This window comes from Falco peregrinus, chromosome 5 (genome assembly GCF_023634155.1).
Source record: "Falco peregrinus isolate bFalPer1 chromosome 5, bFalPer1.pri, whole genome shotgun sequence".
Classification (NCBI taxonomy): domain Eukaryota; kingdom Metazoa; phylum Chordata; class Aves; order Falconiformes; family Falconidae; genus Falco; species Falco peregrinus.
In genome coordinates this window covers 64,755,686-64,775,130 of record NC_073725.1, presented here as the reverse complement: position 1 = coordinate 64,775,130, position 19,445 = coordinate 64,755,686, and the positions used below count along the sequence as shown (strand labels likewise).

The 19,445-nt window shown below is 45.3% G+C and overlaps 1 protein-coding gene across 8 annotated transcripts in view; it reads right to left on the bottom strand.

The window, feature by feature from the left end:
* SMARCD3 (SWI/SNF related, matrix associated, actin dependent regulator of chromatin, subfamily d, member 3) overlaps positions 1-19,445 on the bottom strand; it is a 111,257-nt gene that overhangs the window by 66,586 nt on the left and 25,226 nt on the right. For 2 of the 8 annotated variants that reach the window (XM_055803978.1, XM_055803985.1), the window contains exon 1: positions 6,382-6,573. The exons of 5 other annotated variants lie outside the window; for them this stretch is intronic. In XM_055803978.1, the coding sequence (XP_055659953.1) occupies positions 6,382-6,459 (78 nt within the window). In that variant the 5' untranslated portion in view covers positions 6,460-6,573. Of the gene's footprint in view, positions 1-5,942; positions 6,036-6,381; positions 6,574-19,445 lie in introns of those variants that run through there. One more of the 8 variants, XM_055803984.1, reaches the window with a different exon arrangement.

The following is a 19,445-nucleotide window of genomic DNA, read 5'->3' as shown; positions in this document are numbered from 1 at the left end:
ATCACCAAGTACACAAACACCATGTGTTTTTTTTAACTAAAAATAGAAGCTACCTTGGCTAGACAACATATCCTGTCAAAGCATTACAGTAGCTAGGGATTTCTATAAAGCATAAACGTAAGCAAAAGCAGATGCCAGATGCTGTCTGGAGGTATCTAGAAGTAGTTAAGATAGTTAAGTAGTATCTGGAACAGTTAAGAAATTTGGACTGATACTGTCTGATGGCAAGAGCTCTCTGACTGCACAAATGGTTTCCCAACTGAATGTGCAGTTTCAAAATGGACTCTTAGAAGTACAAGAAAACAAGTTGTAGATGGGTTCTCTCCTCTCCTGTAACTACAGATGTTACCTCATATGAGTTCCTTTTTTAAAATGTCTCTGAATCTTCTAGAGATTTAGTAACCAGAAACACCAGTATTGCAATTCTTCTGGCTTGTCTGCCACATTCACCTTCCTCTGTTTGCCAAAAGCTCTCACATCCTAGAATCAAGGTCCGGGTGTTCCAGGTTCCACTCTTTTTAAAATAATGTTCTTGAAAATCAAAAAAACATCACATTTATGGAACAGTGAATTGTAACCTGAGACAAAGTTCAGTGACCACCTCTCTATTTCATGCATGTCCATTCACAGCTCCCAATAATCACAAGCCAAGCTTCAAACAAAGCACTTGGATGCAACCAAGAATAAATTTTAAAGTCTGTGGAATTGAAAATTACAAACCCTATGTACCAACTTTGAATTCCATCTGCTTGCTCGTTTTAGTAGTTTAGATCACATCCACTACTGTGATAAAATGTATAGAACGGATTTTGTGTGAAGAACTACCATAATGTGCTTCTTGACTCTGTAGAAAGGATGGCTTTGGGAGGGGAGAGGCAACAACAGAGGTCTGCAACATCATGACTAGCATGGACAGAGAGGCAGCTGATCAAGAGCTCACTGTCTCTTCCCTTACAAGAATTAGAGAATTGCTAGCAGCTGACAGGATCAGGTACTTCTTTATGTAAGGCAAGCTGCAAAAATTCCTGACACAAAACACAGTGAATGCTAAAAGTTTACATGGGTTCAGGAAGACATCAGTGGACTAACCTACATAAATAAAATCCATATAGAGGTACTACACATAGAGGGCAGCTTTGGGTCAGAAAGTTCCAGAGCTACAAAGTGCAGAGTATTTGGATGAAGCACCATCAGGTTTTTGCCTTGCTCCTGTACTTCCCTGCAGTCTTCTGCTGCTCCCTGCAACTAGGGACAACGAGCTAAACTATTCAGTATGACTGTTTCCATATTCCTGCAGTACTCCTTTTTAAAAAAAGAGGAGAGCAATTCAAACATCTCACAGATCAATTACATCTGTGCACCTACATGCATCAGCAAATCCAAGTTTTCTCAATGGGCAACACAAATTTGTTTTACAAGCCCATACTGCATAAAATCACATTGATCTGTATTAAAGCCCTACCTAGAATTAATATTATTTTCTTTTCTTAATTATGTGTGAACTTTTCTGTATTTGTTAGCCTGCAATTAGTCCAGGGCTGGGAAAGGACAGACTTTCACTTTCTACAGGCAGCTTACACAGCTGAATGCTGTACAATGTTTTCACTCTACCAGTCTTCTGCAAGTACCTTCCCAATTTTCTTACTGCAGTAAGGTCCGTTGATGTCTCCAGGCTGCCCTATACTCAGCCCACATGTCTCCTTGCTTAGCAAAACAGGGAATACATATGCACAAACCAGTGACCCTATTCCATGACCTGCTCCCTGACAATGTCCTAGCACAGAGAACCATGCAGACAGCCTGGTGGTAGGGAAGCAGAACAAACGGTCCAAAAATGACAGTTCACAAGGCTCTTTTCTAGTCTTTCTAGTGTTAGCTGATTTATGCTCTGGCAAGATATATTTATATCCATGATAATATAAAAATTAGTGAGATATTTTTCATTAGCAAAGTTTTGCTTTTTTCAAACCTAATATATTCTCCTCACCTTGTACAACCCGAAGGCTGGCTAGAAGAAACAGTCACTTTTATCCACTTAAAACAGATCACCATTCAATTTGGAGAGATTATCGTTAGTTTTTCCTCTTTTAATAAACAAATATGATTTTTATAACACACTGAAGTATCATCCTTGGGGTCATCCAGTCCTTTCTCATCTCAAGGACGTATCACCAGTACCTCCATCACCTCTGATATTTACTACTTTAACCAGTGTCTAAGAGCCTCCAGTGACAGAGGTTTTACAACTTGCCTAATGTCTCCACCCTTAAATATTACAAGTAAATACTAATAATACTAATAATACTAATAATACTAATAATAAAGCCCATTCTCTTACTGGTTAAGTCTTCACAGGCCTCCCACTACTACTACTGCCCTCTAAGTAGTACCCCTCTTTTTGCTTGTTTGTCACACAGATGACCAAAATCAAAAAAACATTCTTATAAGTACATGCCACAGATTTACAACTCCTTCTGTATTATTCTCTGCCCCGTTTCTTAATCAGGCTAGCAGTTTACTTGCTTTCTTAGTAGCAGTGGCTGCGGCTACACACTAGGCAGCTCACAGGATCAGCCAAGTCTTCCTCCTGCACGGTTACAGTTCACTTAAAACACAGCAATGTATGAGGAGATGCAAAACTTGTTTAAAGAATTCATTGCTCATCCCCTTTTCCAAATCACTGACAAATCTATTAGACACGCCACACACATCCCTGGGGCACCAGACCCAGTTTTTTGTCTGTTTTAACACTGACAATGAGTTACCACTGTATTAAATATTTGGTTATGTGATGACATGCTTTGAGACCTTTCTTTCACTGTACTAAATACCACTGCACATAACGTTTCTGTACTTAACATAAAATTCTATGACCAAGTTTGACAAGCAAATAACCAAGCAAAAAAGAAGACTGAGGATAAGCAAGGGAGTCACATAAGTGATACACCAGTTTGTATAAACTAGCAGTCTTGATGTGTAAGCAATATTAAACTGTAGAGATTAGCAGGAACTATGAAACACATATTAGCAGAAAATAAATATGGATAAAGACTTATATTAACAGGAAGAGCTTCCTAAGCACAGCACAGAGGACAAAGGATGAGATCACTACAGGAAAAAGAAGGTGATTTGAACTGACAGCAAGTATACTGTAACTACAGATATTACTCAATAGTTAAAAAAGGGACATGGACCTTTATAGGTGTATCTTCTGTATAAAAGGCAAGAAGATTGGTTTTGGAAGGAAGATAAAGTGAGAATGGAATAAGGACACAGAAGCAGATTAAAAAGGTCAGAACAAGACAAGAAAACGAACCTCTCAGCAGCTTCTCGTGTGAAGATGACACAGGCAAGGTCGACAGCACAAGGCACCAAGGAGAAGACTGCTGCAATTGAGTCACAAGAGGACAGATGTCTGGACAAGACCTTTAACAACATCTGCACCATGGACTTTCTCAAGGCTATATGGGAAGATACCTGCTTGAGTAAAAGAAAAAAAAAAAAAAAAAAAGACTAGGAAAAAAAAAGGAGCGACAGGACACACACGGACACGGACAGCAAGGTAACATCAATTGAAGGGATCCAGCAGGCAGGCCTATAATATAGGGTGCAGAGGAGAGAAGAAACTGAGGAAAGAAATGGCCTGCAGGAAGATTAGGAATTTGTTTTGGGTCAGCAAAATTTAAGGCAACAGCTGGACACCTAGAAGGAGATGTCATAAGGACCGCCCAAAATTTACTACTTAACAGTAGAAACTGCATCAATATAGAGACAAATCAACATAAATGTCATGACTAAAGCCACATTTAACCATAGAATTGCTAGAAATAGAGCAGAGAGGAGCAATAGAAAAGGACAAAGCAAAGGATGAAGCCTTTAGGGAAAAAAAGAAAATAATCCTCTCCACAAAAGCAGTGTGCAAGACCCTGATGAAACGGGATTAAAAGAATTGTAAAAGTAAATAACTGAAAGAAATTTAACCTTTTTAAAAGAACTTCCAACCAACCAACCTCTAGAATTCAAGCAGGACAAGAATTAATTATGACACCTGAGATTTTTAACCATTAAGAGATTACACCTTTCAGAGGTATCCTATTTGATTGGGATAAACAAGGAAGACGACATCTTGGAAGCTAGCAATATGGAAAAGATCAAAGGCAGGATCAGGTGGACAAGAGCAAAGGGCAAAGTGACCTTAGCAAAGGAACATATGTTTCCAGAAAGATCAAGCGAATCCATAAGCTAACTGCCCTTAGGAAATACTGCAAAATTATCCTGTTCATTTAAGTGTTCACATAGCAAAAGATTTTCTCCCAATATTCTACCTCTATTTACCTCCCTGCACTTGGGGGGTAAGGGGTGGGGGAAAGAAGCCTGCAATAATCAAATCAAATAATGTTATAATAGATAAAATAATAAGTAATCTGAAGAGGAGCTTTTTCCCTGAAATGAGAGCAGAATCTGACTCCAAGGAACTCCAGTTTTTTGCAAGTGAACTTGGTTTTTCATGGAATTAATTCAAATGCTGACGTACTGTGGATGGTAATAAAACTCAATAGCTAGCAATATGTAAACTCAAGGTAACAGCTGTGATGGCACATTCTCTTATTTGGTAGGATACAGGACCCAAAGGGATAAAGTGAGTTTATAACTTTTTTGATCTTTTTTAAGTAACGGAAGACTGGCTGCCCCAACCTGTGTTGTGATCAAAATGAAGCTGAGGTGAGGAAGAAACTAGAAGAAGCAAGGAAACAGAAGCAGAATTGAAGGAGATCATCATTGAGGAAAGGAGAGGGTCATAAACGAGGTCTTTAGGCAACAGAGTAACAGCCAAGAAGCCCCAGTCTCACCAGCAAGTAGCAGGAAGATGACAACCCAGACATTCAAGTAAGATGCCACTAGTGGCAAAACTTCCAGGGCAAAAAAGGCAGACTTTTCTAGTATCCAAATAAGTAATGGAAAAGAGTTCTGCTATATTCATTCCAGTATAAATTAAAAATTCCCATGCTTAAGAGGCTAGCAAGCTACTTTCGCACGAAGCCCATCTAGTTGCAGAAGGAGCAAATTAACATAACTATTTTTGCCACTTTTCTTGATACTAAAGGAAGACCACTGGTGTGCAAATGCCAACACAAACCTTGGAAAAAGCAAAAGCATCCCATGCACCCACCCCCCTCAACTCACCTACATTTCTGCCCAGCTGCAGCCATCCTGAGCCAGACTACCTTAAGGAACCCACATGTTCACAGCAGAACCACGGCCACAGACCCGCACACCTGCTCTGCAGCCACCCAGTACCTCTGCCACCCTTGCCACAGAGTGCTCCTGTACACATGCACGGCATCACCATTCACTGTTCCCACAGACACAGAATGCCAGCTGAAAGTCCTCAGCCTCACAAGACCCACCATGCCCGGGACTTGTAGGACACATGCTAGATCTGACGTGTATGGAGTAAGCCTGAATTACGGAGACAACTTTGGCACCTGCCGTGAGCTCCACACATTTCCACGATCTTTGCACAGGAGCCCCCAGCTGATGCCTTCAAAAAGGTGTCACAGGAGGTGCCAGAATCCTCAAGAGAGAAAATGCTGGGGACCATCAGTATCCAAACAATATCTGCATTCCTAGGGGCTCTTTAACAATCTTATTTTTGTTAAATGTGTATCAATGCAAGAAATCCAAATGTTATAAATGGTTACTGCTCTCAGTCACTGGAGAGTCATTTAAAGAACACCATTTCCAATGGCAGCAAAACAGAGTTAGCACTTCCCCTTAAATGGAGATTGAGGACCTGAATCTTAAACAAAAGCTGGAAAATTTTTAAAGACCCTCAAGGATTGCTTTAATTAAGCATGGCACCCTGAAATTCTGTCATGGGTGAGTTCCCATAGACTGTTACAGATCTGCAGAGCTAATCTCTTCAAGACCCTGAAAGTCACCTGTTAAGTAGCCAGAGGATATATAAGCGCCAAGACTGGAGACAAGAACCAGAGGCAGTACCACAAGGCTTCATCAGGCTTTCATCAGAATTGCTTTTAAAAACACAAGTTTGATTACAGAACAAAGTGTCCTACAAGCCCATTTGGGTCAGATCCAGTGCAGATTCTGCACCATGATCAGGCTCAAAGACATGCTATTCACCATTCATGGAGAATCAAAGCAAAAATCACAGCACACATCCCCCCAGACACAAGCCTATATTATCAATGAATCAGTGCATATTGTGGGGGCTTTACAGACCCCGGTGCTCTCCTGGCAAGGCAGCTACCAGCGCCCCAGGAGCACACCGCAGGAGCCGATCCAGCCCAGCACAGAGCCTCCAGTTTCCACTCATCCCTCTATTCAGAGCCAGCCAGCTCACTAACTTTCCCGACTCACCACCCCATGGACCAGAAACTCAAAAAGTTTGCTTTTCGTAGCTTTGCGAGCCCCTCCTGTAACTTCGTCTGTAGCCATCAGGGTCTGCTCAGCCTCTCTCACTCTCTCTCTTCCTCTTTCTTTCCCTTTTCTGCCTTTTTCTCCAACTCTCCCCTCTGAGTCCTGCTGGGCTCTCACACTTCTAATAGCGCGGAGTGGGGAGGGGGCCCCTTCAGGGCCTTCCTGACGGCCCACTCGCACTAAGCCTCAGCTGCTGCATTCCTCCACTGATAAGCCAGAAATAGTTCATGCTGCTGGGTTCTGTGTGTTTACTCTGCAGGGACAGAAAATCCAGCTTTTTAAACCTCTCTGTCCAAACAGCAGAGATAAGCGGGAGGCAAATTGAAAACACATCTCAGCTCTTTCCTAGAGGTGCCGCAACTTCTCCTCTGCACCAGGGGATGGTAAATTCTGGGGCAAGGGGAAAGGGGGAGGGGGCAATTTCAGCAGTAACACAGAAAGCCAGTACCTCACAGAGAGCATTTTGCCACTAGAAAATGCAGCAGGCGAGCAGTGAGAAACAATGGTTTTCCCTTGCTCCCACTGCTCCTTCTGTGCTTCGTTTCCAGGCCCTTTCCCCAGGGACCTGGCAGGCAATGCACAGAAACATTCACTGGCAGCATTTCCAGCATGTGAGGCTGAGAACTAACCCCTTTGGACAAGAGAGAGAAACAGCAGGAGGCAGGGAGCTGGGAACAGGGAGGGACAACATGCGAGAGCAAGGGGAAAGAAAGAGTGGGAGAACAGCGGGGGGAAGGGGTGGGGGGCAGCATGGTGACTGCACAGCATCCGGCTTCCACGCTGCCCGCAGCCCCTCTGGGGATGCTTTGGTACCACCGTGACAGATCCATTAGCGGCTCCAGGTGACTGACAGATGCAGACTAATTATTAACACCAACAGCTGCTGTCAGAAACAGCAGCTTGCCGCTTAGCGCACAAAGCCCTGCATGACAGTGCGTCTCAGCTCAGGATGCTGCTGGGAACACAGAGCCCACCTGCCACCCAGGGGAAGGGGGCAGAAGCCGGCAGACCCCCCCTCCCGACCTAGACGGACATGGGCCAGTGTAGCGCCAGGCACGGGCAGCACGGCGGCCATTCCACAAGCAACAGCATGGCTCCTCCATAATGGCAGAGCAGGCAGCAGTGGCCTGCGGCACCGATCTGCTTACCAACAGCTCCCTGCCTGTCTGTGGCTTGCAAGGGGCTGATGCTTCCCAGCCTGCCTAACACAGCAACAGACAAGATGTTGCCAGGTTACTAGAGGGGTATATTCTATTCCTCTGCTTGAAATTCTTGTCTAGGGGCTGTGACTTTACTGGCAAGACTGCAAACAGAAAAGAATCAGATATGAGACAAATAAATTTCTACCCTCAACCAGTAATAAAAACAAGCACAGAAGAGATGCCACGTTAGCCAGCGGCAAAGATCAGGCCATGAAGCTCATACGGCCTCTTGCACATGGCAATAACGGCAGCAACCTCCACTGGTTTTTAGGGTAGCCCCAATCCAAGTGCCACTGTGTGGCAACAGCCACAGGAGTCAGATAAATCTCATGAGGGGGCATTGTTGGCAGCCCCTCCAAAGCAGTATGTTGAGTGGGGATGTGCAGCCTCGTCCAGGGACTGAACCACCCGACTTGGGCCAAAGGCAGACGTCATCTGGAGCCAAACCGCCACGTGTCTGGTGGGCTTGGGAGCACCAGGCCAGCGGCTGGGCTCGAGCACAAGGGTCTTTTCCCACCTACAGGGTTCTAGGTGTCCGCGTGGCCAGCACAGTGGCACTGCATCTGCGCGGGTCGTTAGACCCCAGGAGCACACAGCAACGCTGGCTCCCACCTCGAGAGCCCCTTCCCCGGCTCCTAGCAGCCAACACGCGTGTGCTGCAGGGGACGCCTAACCCCGCGGCTGCCGCAGCGGCTCTCCTCGACGCGGGGACACCGGTGCAGGCTGCGCAGGTGCCGCCATTCCCGCTCCTCGGGGGAGCCGGGCGACCCCCCCGCTGCGGCACAGCGGGGCTGGGAACCATCGGCCTGCTCAGCAGGCGGCGGCCCCGGCCCTCCGCCCGCCCGGCCTGCGCGCACGGCGCCGCGGAGCGGGGAGGGCGGGCGCGGGGCGCGGCTGAAGGCGGCGGCGGGGCGCGCAGTCCCCCCTCGCGTCCCCCCGCGCTCCTCCGCCAGCACCATCGGCACCGAATGGCAACGGCGCGCCCGGCACGGGCAGGGCGTACGCCAGCCACGGTCCCGGGCGCGCCGCGGGCGGGCAGAAGGCCGGGCCGCACCCCTGGGGCCAGGCCGAGCCGGGCCGGGCCGGGCGGGCCGGGCCGAAGCGGGCCGGCCGCAGTTCCCCCGGGCCCCGAACGCGGCGGCGCGCATGCCCGGCGCGGCTCCCGTGAAGGTCAGCCGTGGCCTAGCGGGGGACGCGCGGGCGGGGACGGCCGGACGCGCAGGCGGGAGCGGCCTTAACCCCTTCTGCGCCGGGGCCGCCGCTGGCCCCGCCCGCTCGGCGAGGCCGGTGCGCAGGGAGAGCCTCGGGGGAGGGGGGGGCCGAGCCGGTGTCGCGCTGCGGGAGGGGGCGGCTCCGCCTGCCCTTGCTCCCCCACAGCCAGCGCCGGGTGCTAGGGGGCACGCCGCCACGGGCCGCCCCCCACGCCAGGCACGGCTGACCCCGAGCTTCCCGGGCCGGAGCCGGCAGACAAAGCGGCACCGGGTCCTTGGCGGGCGCTCCGCCAGTCACGTGACCGCACGTTCACTCGGCAGTAGTGGCCGGAGAGTGGTGAGCGGAGACCGGCCCCGGCCCCGCTGCACAGTCGGAACGGCTTCTTGCAGAAGCGCCCTCGCACCGGGCACCCCCGGCCCCGCTGCACGGTGGGAACGGCCGCGCTGCGGCCGCGGGTGGAGACTGTTCTATTGTTATCTGGCCAGTCCCGGGTACAGCGGTGAGCCCCGGTTGCTCCCGGGGCCTCCATCAGCTGCCGGCTCTTCATTGTGGGGCAGGAGGACACTTTAGGAAGCGTTACTGATTTTCAGTTTAAGACCATACCACATGTATTGCACTCAGTCTGAAGGTTCTTAACAGGCATTATATTATATAAAGAGATTTCCTCTGAAAAACATCAAAGTACCAGGGCAGCCACTTGAGAACTAAGGAATGGCGTAAAAGTCAACAACAAAAAATACCATGTAATAATAAAACCTGGTGCTTATTTAGCATGACTGTAGTTCACCAAGTACTTCAGAGGTCAGCAGAAGTAGCTCTTTTCTTTTGCAAATGGCAAATAAGGTACAAATGGATGGAAGTGACTTTGCCCAACATCATCACCTAGTTGAGGAGGAACCTACCCCCTGCTCGCTGCAATGCCACCAGCGCTAATTCTCAACAGTTTTGAAATTGATGCAATATAGCATAGAAAATGTACTGGAAAACATACGGAAGATATCCCAAGATTAAGGCTCTGCTTATTCTAAAGAAATGACCGCTTTTTCCCATGTTCATAATTATTCAATATTCTTATTAACGATATGGATAATGAACTAGAGAACACACATATTAAATTTCCTAGCAACAAATGGTTTTGGGGGGGGGGGCTGTTACAGGTATGCTAGGAGACACGATTAAAATCCTGAGAAGCTGGGGATGTGGTCTGAAAAAAAGAGGACATAGTTCAATCAGAAATACCGCGAGGTTCCACATCAAGATAGAAATCAACAACTATAAAAATAGAAGATGGACGACAACTGGCTGAAGTGTATTTTTTTCATCAAAAATACTTGGGGATAAAATAGATCATAAACGCAATGTGATTTGACAGTACTACAGTGACACAAAAAAAACCCAACCAACCAACCAGAGGAGCAGTAAGTGAATGCTGCCCCACTTCTCTCATCCCCTTGGTGGCAGCATAAGCAGCAACAACCAGAGTCTTCCTTTCCTCCCCCACATTTTGTCTCTGTTTCTTCCCCTTCCCTTGTTCTCCCCAGGGCACAAGCAGTCCCAGCTCAACTTTTCCCTAAGGCTGCAAAGTTAAAATTTGCCATTATTTCTGAGGAACCCTTCCAAAGTAACCCTTCTGTTGTGGTATGAATTGTTAATGTCTCAGCCAGGCTGTCCTTTGCAGTCTGGGGCTCTGTACATCAGACAAAGTATGTGTGGGAGAAATCAAGATGGAACAGGGGAGAAGAGTAAGTGTGACAACAACTGTAAAGCCCAAAAAGAGAAAGAGAAAATAACAGTCTTCAGATATCCAAAAGGTTGCTGCAAATACAGGGAAGAGCTGCTCCCCATACACATTACAAGAAATAATGGATTGAAATTTCTCCCAGGAAGGTCAGTGTTAGATATTAAGGAAGAGTATGGCAGTAAAAATAGAGATGTACTGGAATGGTTTGTCCAGCAAGGATGGGAGTTTCCGCCACCAAAGATGTTTCAGGAACAGGTCAGACGAGCATCTGTCCAGGGTGATGTAGGCAGTATAGATTCTGACTGGGGGCAGAACAAGGGACTAGCTGATTCCCAGAGGTTCCTTTTGCTTTACTTCCCTATGGAAACTGCATGGAATTTCATAAGACAAATATAAGGCTTTTTTCTATCCAGAGTGGTTTCCCCTGACAGATTCCACAGATTTGATGCAAACACGTTTAAGCCAATCAACAAGGTCCTTTATATTTTTTTATTTTGGGAAAAAATACACATCTGATTGCTACAACAATGTAAGAATAAGGAATCCATATACACAGATTGCTGCCAATTACCCTTTGAGATTTCCCAAGTATCATATAGCTTTTTTTATGCTGTGGCTTTTTGCTCCCTCCTTGATTCAAGAATCTTTGCATCACTGTCTCATAGACCTACCTTTTTAAGCTAAGCCTTTCCACTACTTTTTAAAATCTTCAGTGAAGAAATATCATAAGCAATCTGTAGCAAGCACAAAGAAAGAAGACTTGAAATAAAGGCAAAAAAAAAAAAAAAAGAACAAAAGAAGGCAAAGTGTTTCTCTCTCTCTCTCTCCAGAAGTTCAAACATTATTCTGCAGAGATAGAGATATAATTACAGACTTACGACCTGATTATTTTAAAAGCAACAAAAGGCAACAGCAGGGATGCCAGAAGAAGGAGAAGATATGTTATACTATCGTCCACATCGCAGAAGGCAAAGGCAGGGGCTGGGAGAGTGAATCACCGCCCGCTGTAGGAGAAGGTCAGGTTCGAGACCATCTAAGGAACCTGAAAGTGCACAAGTCCATGGGACCTGATGAGATGCATCCGTGGGTCCTGAGGGAACTGGTGGATGAAGCGGCCAAGCCACTATCCATCATATCTGAGAAGTCGTGGCAGTCTGGTGAAGTTCCCGCTGACTGGAAAAGGGGAAACGTAACCCGCATTTTGAAAAAGGGAAATAAGGAAGACCTGGGAAACTACAGGCCAGTCAGTCCCACCTCTGTGCCCAGCAAGATCATGGAACAGATCCTCCTGGGAGCTACGCCAAGGCACATGGAAAAGGAGTTGATTGTGACAGCCAGCTCAGCTTCTCTAAGGGCAAGTCATGCCTGACAAATTTGGTGGCCTTCTATGACGGGATTACACCGTTGGTGGAGGAGGGAAGAGCAACTGACGTCACCTGCCTGGACTGGTTCAAAGCATTTGACACTCTCCACTGTCCCGCATGACATCCTTGTCTCTGGAGAGACACAGATTTGACAGATGGACCACTTGGTGGGTAAGGAATTGGCTGCATGATTGCACTCAAAGAGCTGTGGTCAATGGCCTGATGTCCAAGTGGAGATCCGTGACAAGTGGTGCTCCTCAGGGAACTGGCACCAGCACTGTTTAACATCTTTGTCAGTGACACAGACACTGGGATTGAGCACAAACTTCAGTGAGTTTGCCAACACCAAGCTGTGTGGTGTGGTCGACACTTACCCAACTCTGCACAGTTCTGTGTGACCTCATGGTAAGCAGTCTAGCCCTACTGTGCCTCTACCTTCACCTTTCCATCTTCACCAAATCTACTTTGCACAGCTTGTGCAGTGACATCTGTGCGTGGGTTCTCACATCTTCGTAAAGAAGCAGAGCGCTACAGGCAGCAGTCCACAATGTTAATTTTCTACCCAAGGGCTACAGCAGAGCTGCAAAGTATGAGAAGTTAGTAGGAAGACTTTGGTCCCAGAATGAGAACAGAGAAGACAGGAGATTGTGTTGGGAGTATGGACTTGTTTTTCAAAAGTGAAGGAATAGAGGTAATTCTTGGTGGGGATTCCTGGAGGAACACAGAAAAAGACTATCAGCAACTATCCCCAAACCTACTGCCTCCTCGCCCAAAAAGCATATCTTCATGATACTTGGTGGTTAGAAGGATATCTTTGGGGTGTGTTTGATGAGAGCATCATAAAGGATTCACCTGCTATCACTACTTGACAAAACACAGATGGGGGAAACTGCTGGTCATCGAGTCTACTGTTGCAACCATGTCATACATAACCCTTTCAGACATAAATCTATTGCACAGCACTTTAGACCTTGGTAGTCCTATGGGACAGCTGCTAAAAAACTTGAGTTCTTTGGATAATGGATTATGTTCTTTCAGTGTATCTGGCTACTTCTATTTATTCTTTTACCAACACTGCCCTTAATGGTGGTTCTTTGTATCTGATATTTATGCTTTGAAGCATTTATACAAAGCAGTCATAACCAAACATCCTTTTCTCAGACTAAGCAAGGGAAACTGTTATTTGCTCTCTTAAAACTGAGCGCCAATTTCTCATCATTCCATCAGCCTTTTCCATGTCAGTCCCAGTTACCGTACCTATAGTCTCCAGAAGGCCATGTACTCATGTGGCACTAATACCTCTCTCACTGGCAGAAATGTCTACCAAACTCCGCTAGGCTCACAGATGCCTTCCACAATGTTAGGATAGAGGTAACTCCTGTTCTCCTGCAAGTGGACTAATGTACTGGGCTGTTTCTCCTTCTTAATCACTGCTGTTACAAAAGCCTCCATCTTACAGTGCTGATTACTGTTAGGAGTCCCCAAGTGTGTGACTATGTACTATATTGTCATCAGATACCGTCTGATTTCTATTTGGGTAGTCTTCAGACCCATCCAGTTCTTCCCATATAATTTACCCTCTTCTGCTTCAAGAACACCTGTCTATTTTGCATCACCAACAAATCTAATCACTATGCTTCCTATTTTTGTGCTATGGACATTACTGAAAATATGAAATTACATCAATCCCAAGGCAAATCCTGAAAAAACTGCAATGTCTTTCGTGTCTTCTTTACTGAGCCCCTTACCTACCATGCAACTCTACTATTATCTGCCTTCTGAGTGCCAACTAAATTTTCAGATCGCACTGTTCGAAGGCTTCACTGGAGTCTAGATAAATAAGACATACACTGTTTGTGTAGAAAATCGGCTACCTGAGAAAGAGTAGGTTAGTAAACTTATGCTGTGTTTTTGTACCATCTACCATCTACGTCCTCCTCATGCTCACTTACTTTCTCTTTCAAAAAAATCATTCTTGAGCCTTGCATGGACTTAGGATCAGACTAATGCAACTGCTTAAGAGTATTCTTGCCCTTCTGTATTACAGGAAAACCAACAGAATTTCCCGTTTCCTTATCAGGAAAGAATTTTTTTCAAAGCCCATTTTTATTAATTAGTAATTATTTGATTAATTAATAATGCTAGGAATTATATCCTGTTTTGCTGAAAATCATTTGAAAACATCTATAGTTTAAGCAAATCAATAATAAGTAAATACTGACTGAAGGATGCATTAATATGCAAATCTATGTAAGAACTGAGAAATGGTCTTAGGAAAGCACTAGGAGACTGTAGAAAGCACGTAGCCAGAGAAGGAAAACAGAGCAATCTTGGCATAGACTGTCTAATAAATCCACCTCCCATTTCAACTAAACTGGTGGAACAATTAATAGGTGGAAACAACCACATCAGACTTAAGAGCAGAATGGAACTGAGAGCAATAAGTAATACTGGTGATGGTAAAAAACCTGCATTGCCAGACAAGCCCAAATGTCTTTTTAAATTATTTTATTTGTTGGTAATTACAACAATTACAAACAGATTACCCCCAAAAAAAGAAGTTAATCTCAAATGGTACATAATTACAGCAATTGTCAATGACTTTGGAAAATGGCAGCCAGTGGGAAACGACAAATGTAACTTAAATGCAATGTAGTAAAACATCATTATATGCTTGAAATTCTTAACGTGAACATAATTAGTATGTAATTTCCAGGAAAAATAAAAATTACTGAAAGATTACAAACATATGACAAAAGCAAGTGGAAGGGAAGTGGCTACTAGGGACTCCAAAGATGGTTGTTATATCCAGAATGTTTTACCATCTTCAAAGATCTGAAAGAGGGAAGTAAAAGACATGTTGATTAAATCCTCAAATGAGGAGATTTTGGAGATGTTTCACAGCCAAGTCAGGATAAACAAAACAAAAAAAAGCAATGTTAGGCCTAAAATGTTAGACAGAAGATTTAGGCCGGAAAAACTCAAGCAGGTGGTGGAAGACAAATCCTGAGGTGAAAGAACTGTGCTATGTTTATAGCAGCAGGTAAGATGGTTTTCTCATCTTTTCAGGGTTCCATCCACCTAGTACATAAGTGCCTGTATGAAATCACAGAAGTAGGGCAATGCCAGGCACAGCAACTGATGACACAGACACGACTGCAGCACTTGGGCTTCATCTGGACAACAGGCTTTCAACTGAGGCTCTTTCTGAGCAACTGAGTGTTGCAGAAGTCAAGAAAGTCTGGCTCCAGCACAATACAGTGGTTTGTCTCCTCATCTCTCACCAGAGCACGGGCACAGCAGGCTGGCAGATTACAGCTTAGAGCAACAAACTGCACTTGGCAATGGGGTCATGAAGTCGTCAAGTGTGTACAATAACACTCTGCATATGCTTCCAGAAAAAAAACTTGTCTAAATGACAAGGCACATAAATGGTGGCACAAGTTCTTTGTTAAATTGGCTTCAAAACAAATGTAGAAGAAACACAGACAGAAGAAACATTAGCTGAATCATTATGGCACTCAGCACTTTGCAAAATAAACAGAATTTACAGTGGTAAAACCCAAATAGTAGAGGGGTGCATTTGCAGGTGGATATGAACTGTGCGAGGGAGAAGAGATGTGCTGTATTTTATGTCATATTTTCTGTCACTTTTCACAATTCTTCCCGTTCTTGGTATTCAGTTGTTTCTAGGGCCTGAGAGTACTAGGAGGTACAGATGAAAAACAATGTAGTCTCTGGCCCTTACAATTTACAAATTAAACTAACAGATGGAAATAGGAAGAGCACAATGGAACAGAGAGAGTACTAGTCACCCTGACAGGCAGCAGATTTGGCACACCAGCTGTCTAGCTACACTTATTTTGAGTAGCCACCAAATTCTTACTGTGTGCACCCCACCATTGACACCTGTCTTCTGATCAATTTATACCCAGCCTGCAACTTGAAACCATAGAAACAATGTACTTATGGGGGATTTTGACTACCCTGCTCTCTCTTGGGAAGTAAGTATGCTTCATTCTTCAAAGAGATTTCCTAGCACTCAGATGCTACAACCAAACTAGTACATGCCTGTATGATACAGCAACACTAGATGCTAATTATAAATATGATGCCAAAAATAAGACATAAATCTCTGCTAAGGTTATGGAGAGAAAGACTTTCTAAATGGTTAGTTATAAGCCTGAGATATTAAGAAAATTAGAAAATTATTTCTTCGAATTCCTTTAGTTAAGATCTGCGGTATTAATCTGGAGTAAGATATTCACCTAGCCTAAAAAAGCATAAAACAAACATAAAAAATTAGTGAAAAGTCTATGTAATAGAAGGTCGATCACAAATGTTCCAACCATAAGAAATACAGGGAGCAGAATACTGGGGAAAAATAATTCCAAATAAAAAAAAAAGCTTGCCACATTCCTGCTCTTGAGAAAAGCTTCTTTTGTCTATAACAGAACTGATTCCTTTCCTACTGCATCTGACCTATAACAACCCTTCCACTTAGCTGATTTTATCAGTTACCCTTGGTTTTCCCCCCAATTTCTTCACCTCCTGCTATTTGAGTCAATCCTTCCCTTCCCTAGTGAGAGTCCAGCACCACTGTACATCTCACCACTGCAATTCTGTCTTTTTCTGAATTTCACAAATACATTTTTACTCTGATTAAATCCACTTGGAACGCTGCTAGCAAAAATGTGCTCTGAAACTGTCTGAAATGGCAAAAACAGGAGTCAGAAGGTGCCTGCTTCTTCTGTATCCCTGTCTTACTCATTTGCTGATTCTACCCCACCCTACAACAGCTGTGCCACACATTTATCATGCCACTGAACTCCAGTATACCTTGCCTCTTCTGCAGTGCTGCAAGAAATCAACAATCACAATTCCTCATAAGAAATAATTTAATCAAGAATCCCTTACAGCCCTATATACTCTTCTCCTTGTTAAGGCCTTAGTTTAAGGCTTAGCATTGTTCTTTCCTGTTTCCCTCTTTATAAGTTAACTCTGTTCATCTATCGAAGGACCAGTTCTGTGAACCCCCTTGCATGCTTATGGGACACAGTTCTCTGACATTTCAAACCAGAAAAAACCCTGAAGACGACCTTCAGAAAATGGCTGTTCTGTCTAGCAGCTGGTGAAGAACAGACCACATACACATAAAATGGTTGATAGACTGTCTTTCAGCTGCTGATCCTGTTGCAGTCTCCCAAAATAAAAATGGTTAGGATCCTTCCTGCAGCAAAGCATCCGAGAGAGCAGAAATCAGTCAAATGCTCTTCCATTCATTTGCTTTTGGCTAAAGGACAGAAGATGCTCTCTTAAGACAGGAAGATGTGACGTATCCTCTTGATTCCTATAGCAATAGTGCAGTATCTGCTCCTAGACTGACAGGCCACCTCTCCTCACAGAAAGCTGCACAACTGTTAGTGCTGCTCGATCTATCCCCTTTCCTATCCTCAACATGCCCTGAATTCTAAGGTAGCTGACAACGGGCAGACTGGAGTGCTGTGATGGACGAATACAAGCTCTTTAGGAAGGGCAGCCTGCGGAGGCAAGGAGGTGGAGTTGCCCTTTAGCCGAGTGTGCAGCTAGAGTGCTCACAGCTCCACCTTGGGATGGACTGTGAAGCAGCTGAGAGCTTATGGGTCAGAATTAGCAGGCAGACCAGCACAGGTAGTGTTGGGGTGGGTGTCTGCTACAGGCCACCTGCTGAGGAAGAAGTAGATGACACCTCAAGACAGCAGGAGAAAATTCTCATGTTCACAGGCTCTGGTTCTCATGGGGGACTTCAGCCACCCCAGTATCAGCTGAAGGGATGACAGAACAGGGCACAGCAACCTAGGAGGCTTCTGGGGCACACTGAATACCTAACCCAAGTGACTGAGGAGCAGAGAAGGAGAGGCGCTCTACTGGACCTGATTCTTATAAACAAGGGAGAACTAGTCAAGAATGTGAAGGTCAGGGCAGCCTTGGCTGGGCCATGAGATGGAGGATTTCAGGAACATGAGATGGTGGAGCAAGGCAGAAAACAGGGTCACAGCCCCAGGCTTCAGAAGAGCAGATTTTGGCCTGTTCAGGGATCTGCTTGGAAGAACCCAATGAGTTATGGCCTAGGGAAGAAGAGGGTGCCAGGAGAGCTGGTTGATTTTCAAGGATCGCCTCCTCCAAATTCAAGACTTTCATCTCAACAGGCAGGAAATCAAGCAAAAGCAGCAGGAGGCCTGCAGGCACGAACAAGGAGCTGCTGACTTGAGCACAAGCATTGCAAAGAAGCATACAAGAGGCAGAGGCAGGGATAGGTGACCCAAGAGGAATACAGAGACAGTGTCCAAGCACGCAGGGATGTGATTAGGATAACAAACGCCCACCTGGACTTGAATCTGGCAAGAAACATGAAAAGCAGACAAAAAGCTTTTTACAAGTATGTCAGCAGCAAAAGAGAGACATGGGAAAACGTGGGGCTACTGCTGAATGGGAAAAGGGACTTGCTGAGAAAGAACACAGAAAAGGTTGAAATACTGAATGCCTTCTTTGCCTCCTCCTTTACTAGCAATATCAGCCATCAGGAATCCCAGGCTCCTGAGACCAGTAAGAAAGTCTGGAGCGAGGAAGACTTGCACCTCAGTTGAAGAGGACAAAGTTAGGGAACACTTAAACTGGACATACAGCAGTCCATGGGACCCAACAGGATATACCCCCAAGTGTTATGGGAGTTAGTCACTGTGATTGTAAGACACCTCTGAATTATCTCCAAAAACTCATGGACACTGGGAGAGCTCTTGAGGACTGGAAGAAATCAAATGTCACTTCTATCTTCAAGAAGAGGAAGAAGGAGGAACTCTCCTCACACTCACCTCAGTCCTAGGAGAGGTAATGAAGCATATCCTCCTGGAAACCATTTCCAACAAATGAAGCACAAGAAGGTGACTGAGAGCAGTCAACACAAATTTGTGAAGGAGAAATTGTACTCATGCACCAGGCCAGGCAGGGGGATGACTGGCTGGAAATCAGCTTTGCAGAAAAAGACTAAAGGGTCTTGGTGAGCAACAAATTGAACATCAGCCAGCTATGTTCCCTTGCAGCACAGGTGGCCAACAACATCCTGAGCTGAATTAGTAAGAACCTTACCAGCCAGTCAAGGGAGGTGATCCTTCCCTACTTGCCACTGGTGAGACCGCATCTGGAGCGCTCTGTCCAGTTCTGAGCTCCTCTGTACAAGGCAGTACAAGTACATCGCCATACTGGAGTGAGTCCTCACAAATACGGTTAAGGGGCTGGAGCATCTATCATAATGAGGCAAGGCTGAGAGAGCTGGGGGTTTTTTAGCATGGAGATGAGAAGGCTCAAGGGGTATCTTACCAATGTGCATAAATACCTGATGGCAGGGTGTAAAGAAGATGTCACTTAATGGCACCCAGTGACAGCACCAGAGGCAACTGGCACAGAATGAAATACAGGAGATTTCATTTACACCCAAGAAAAGCTTTT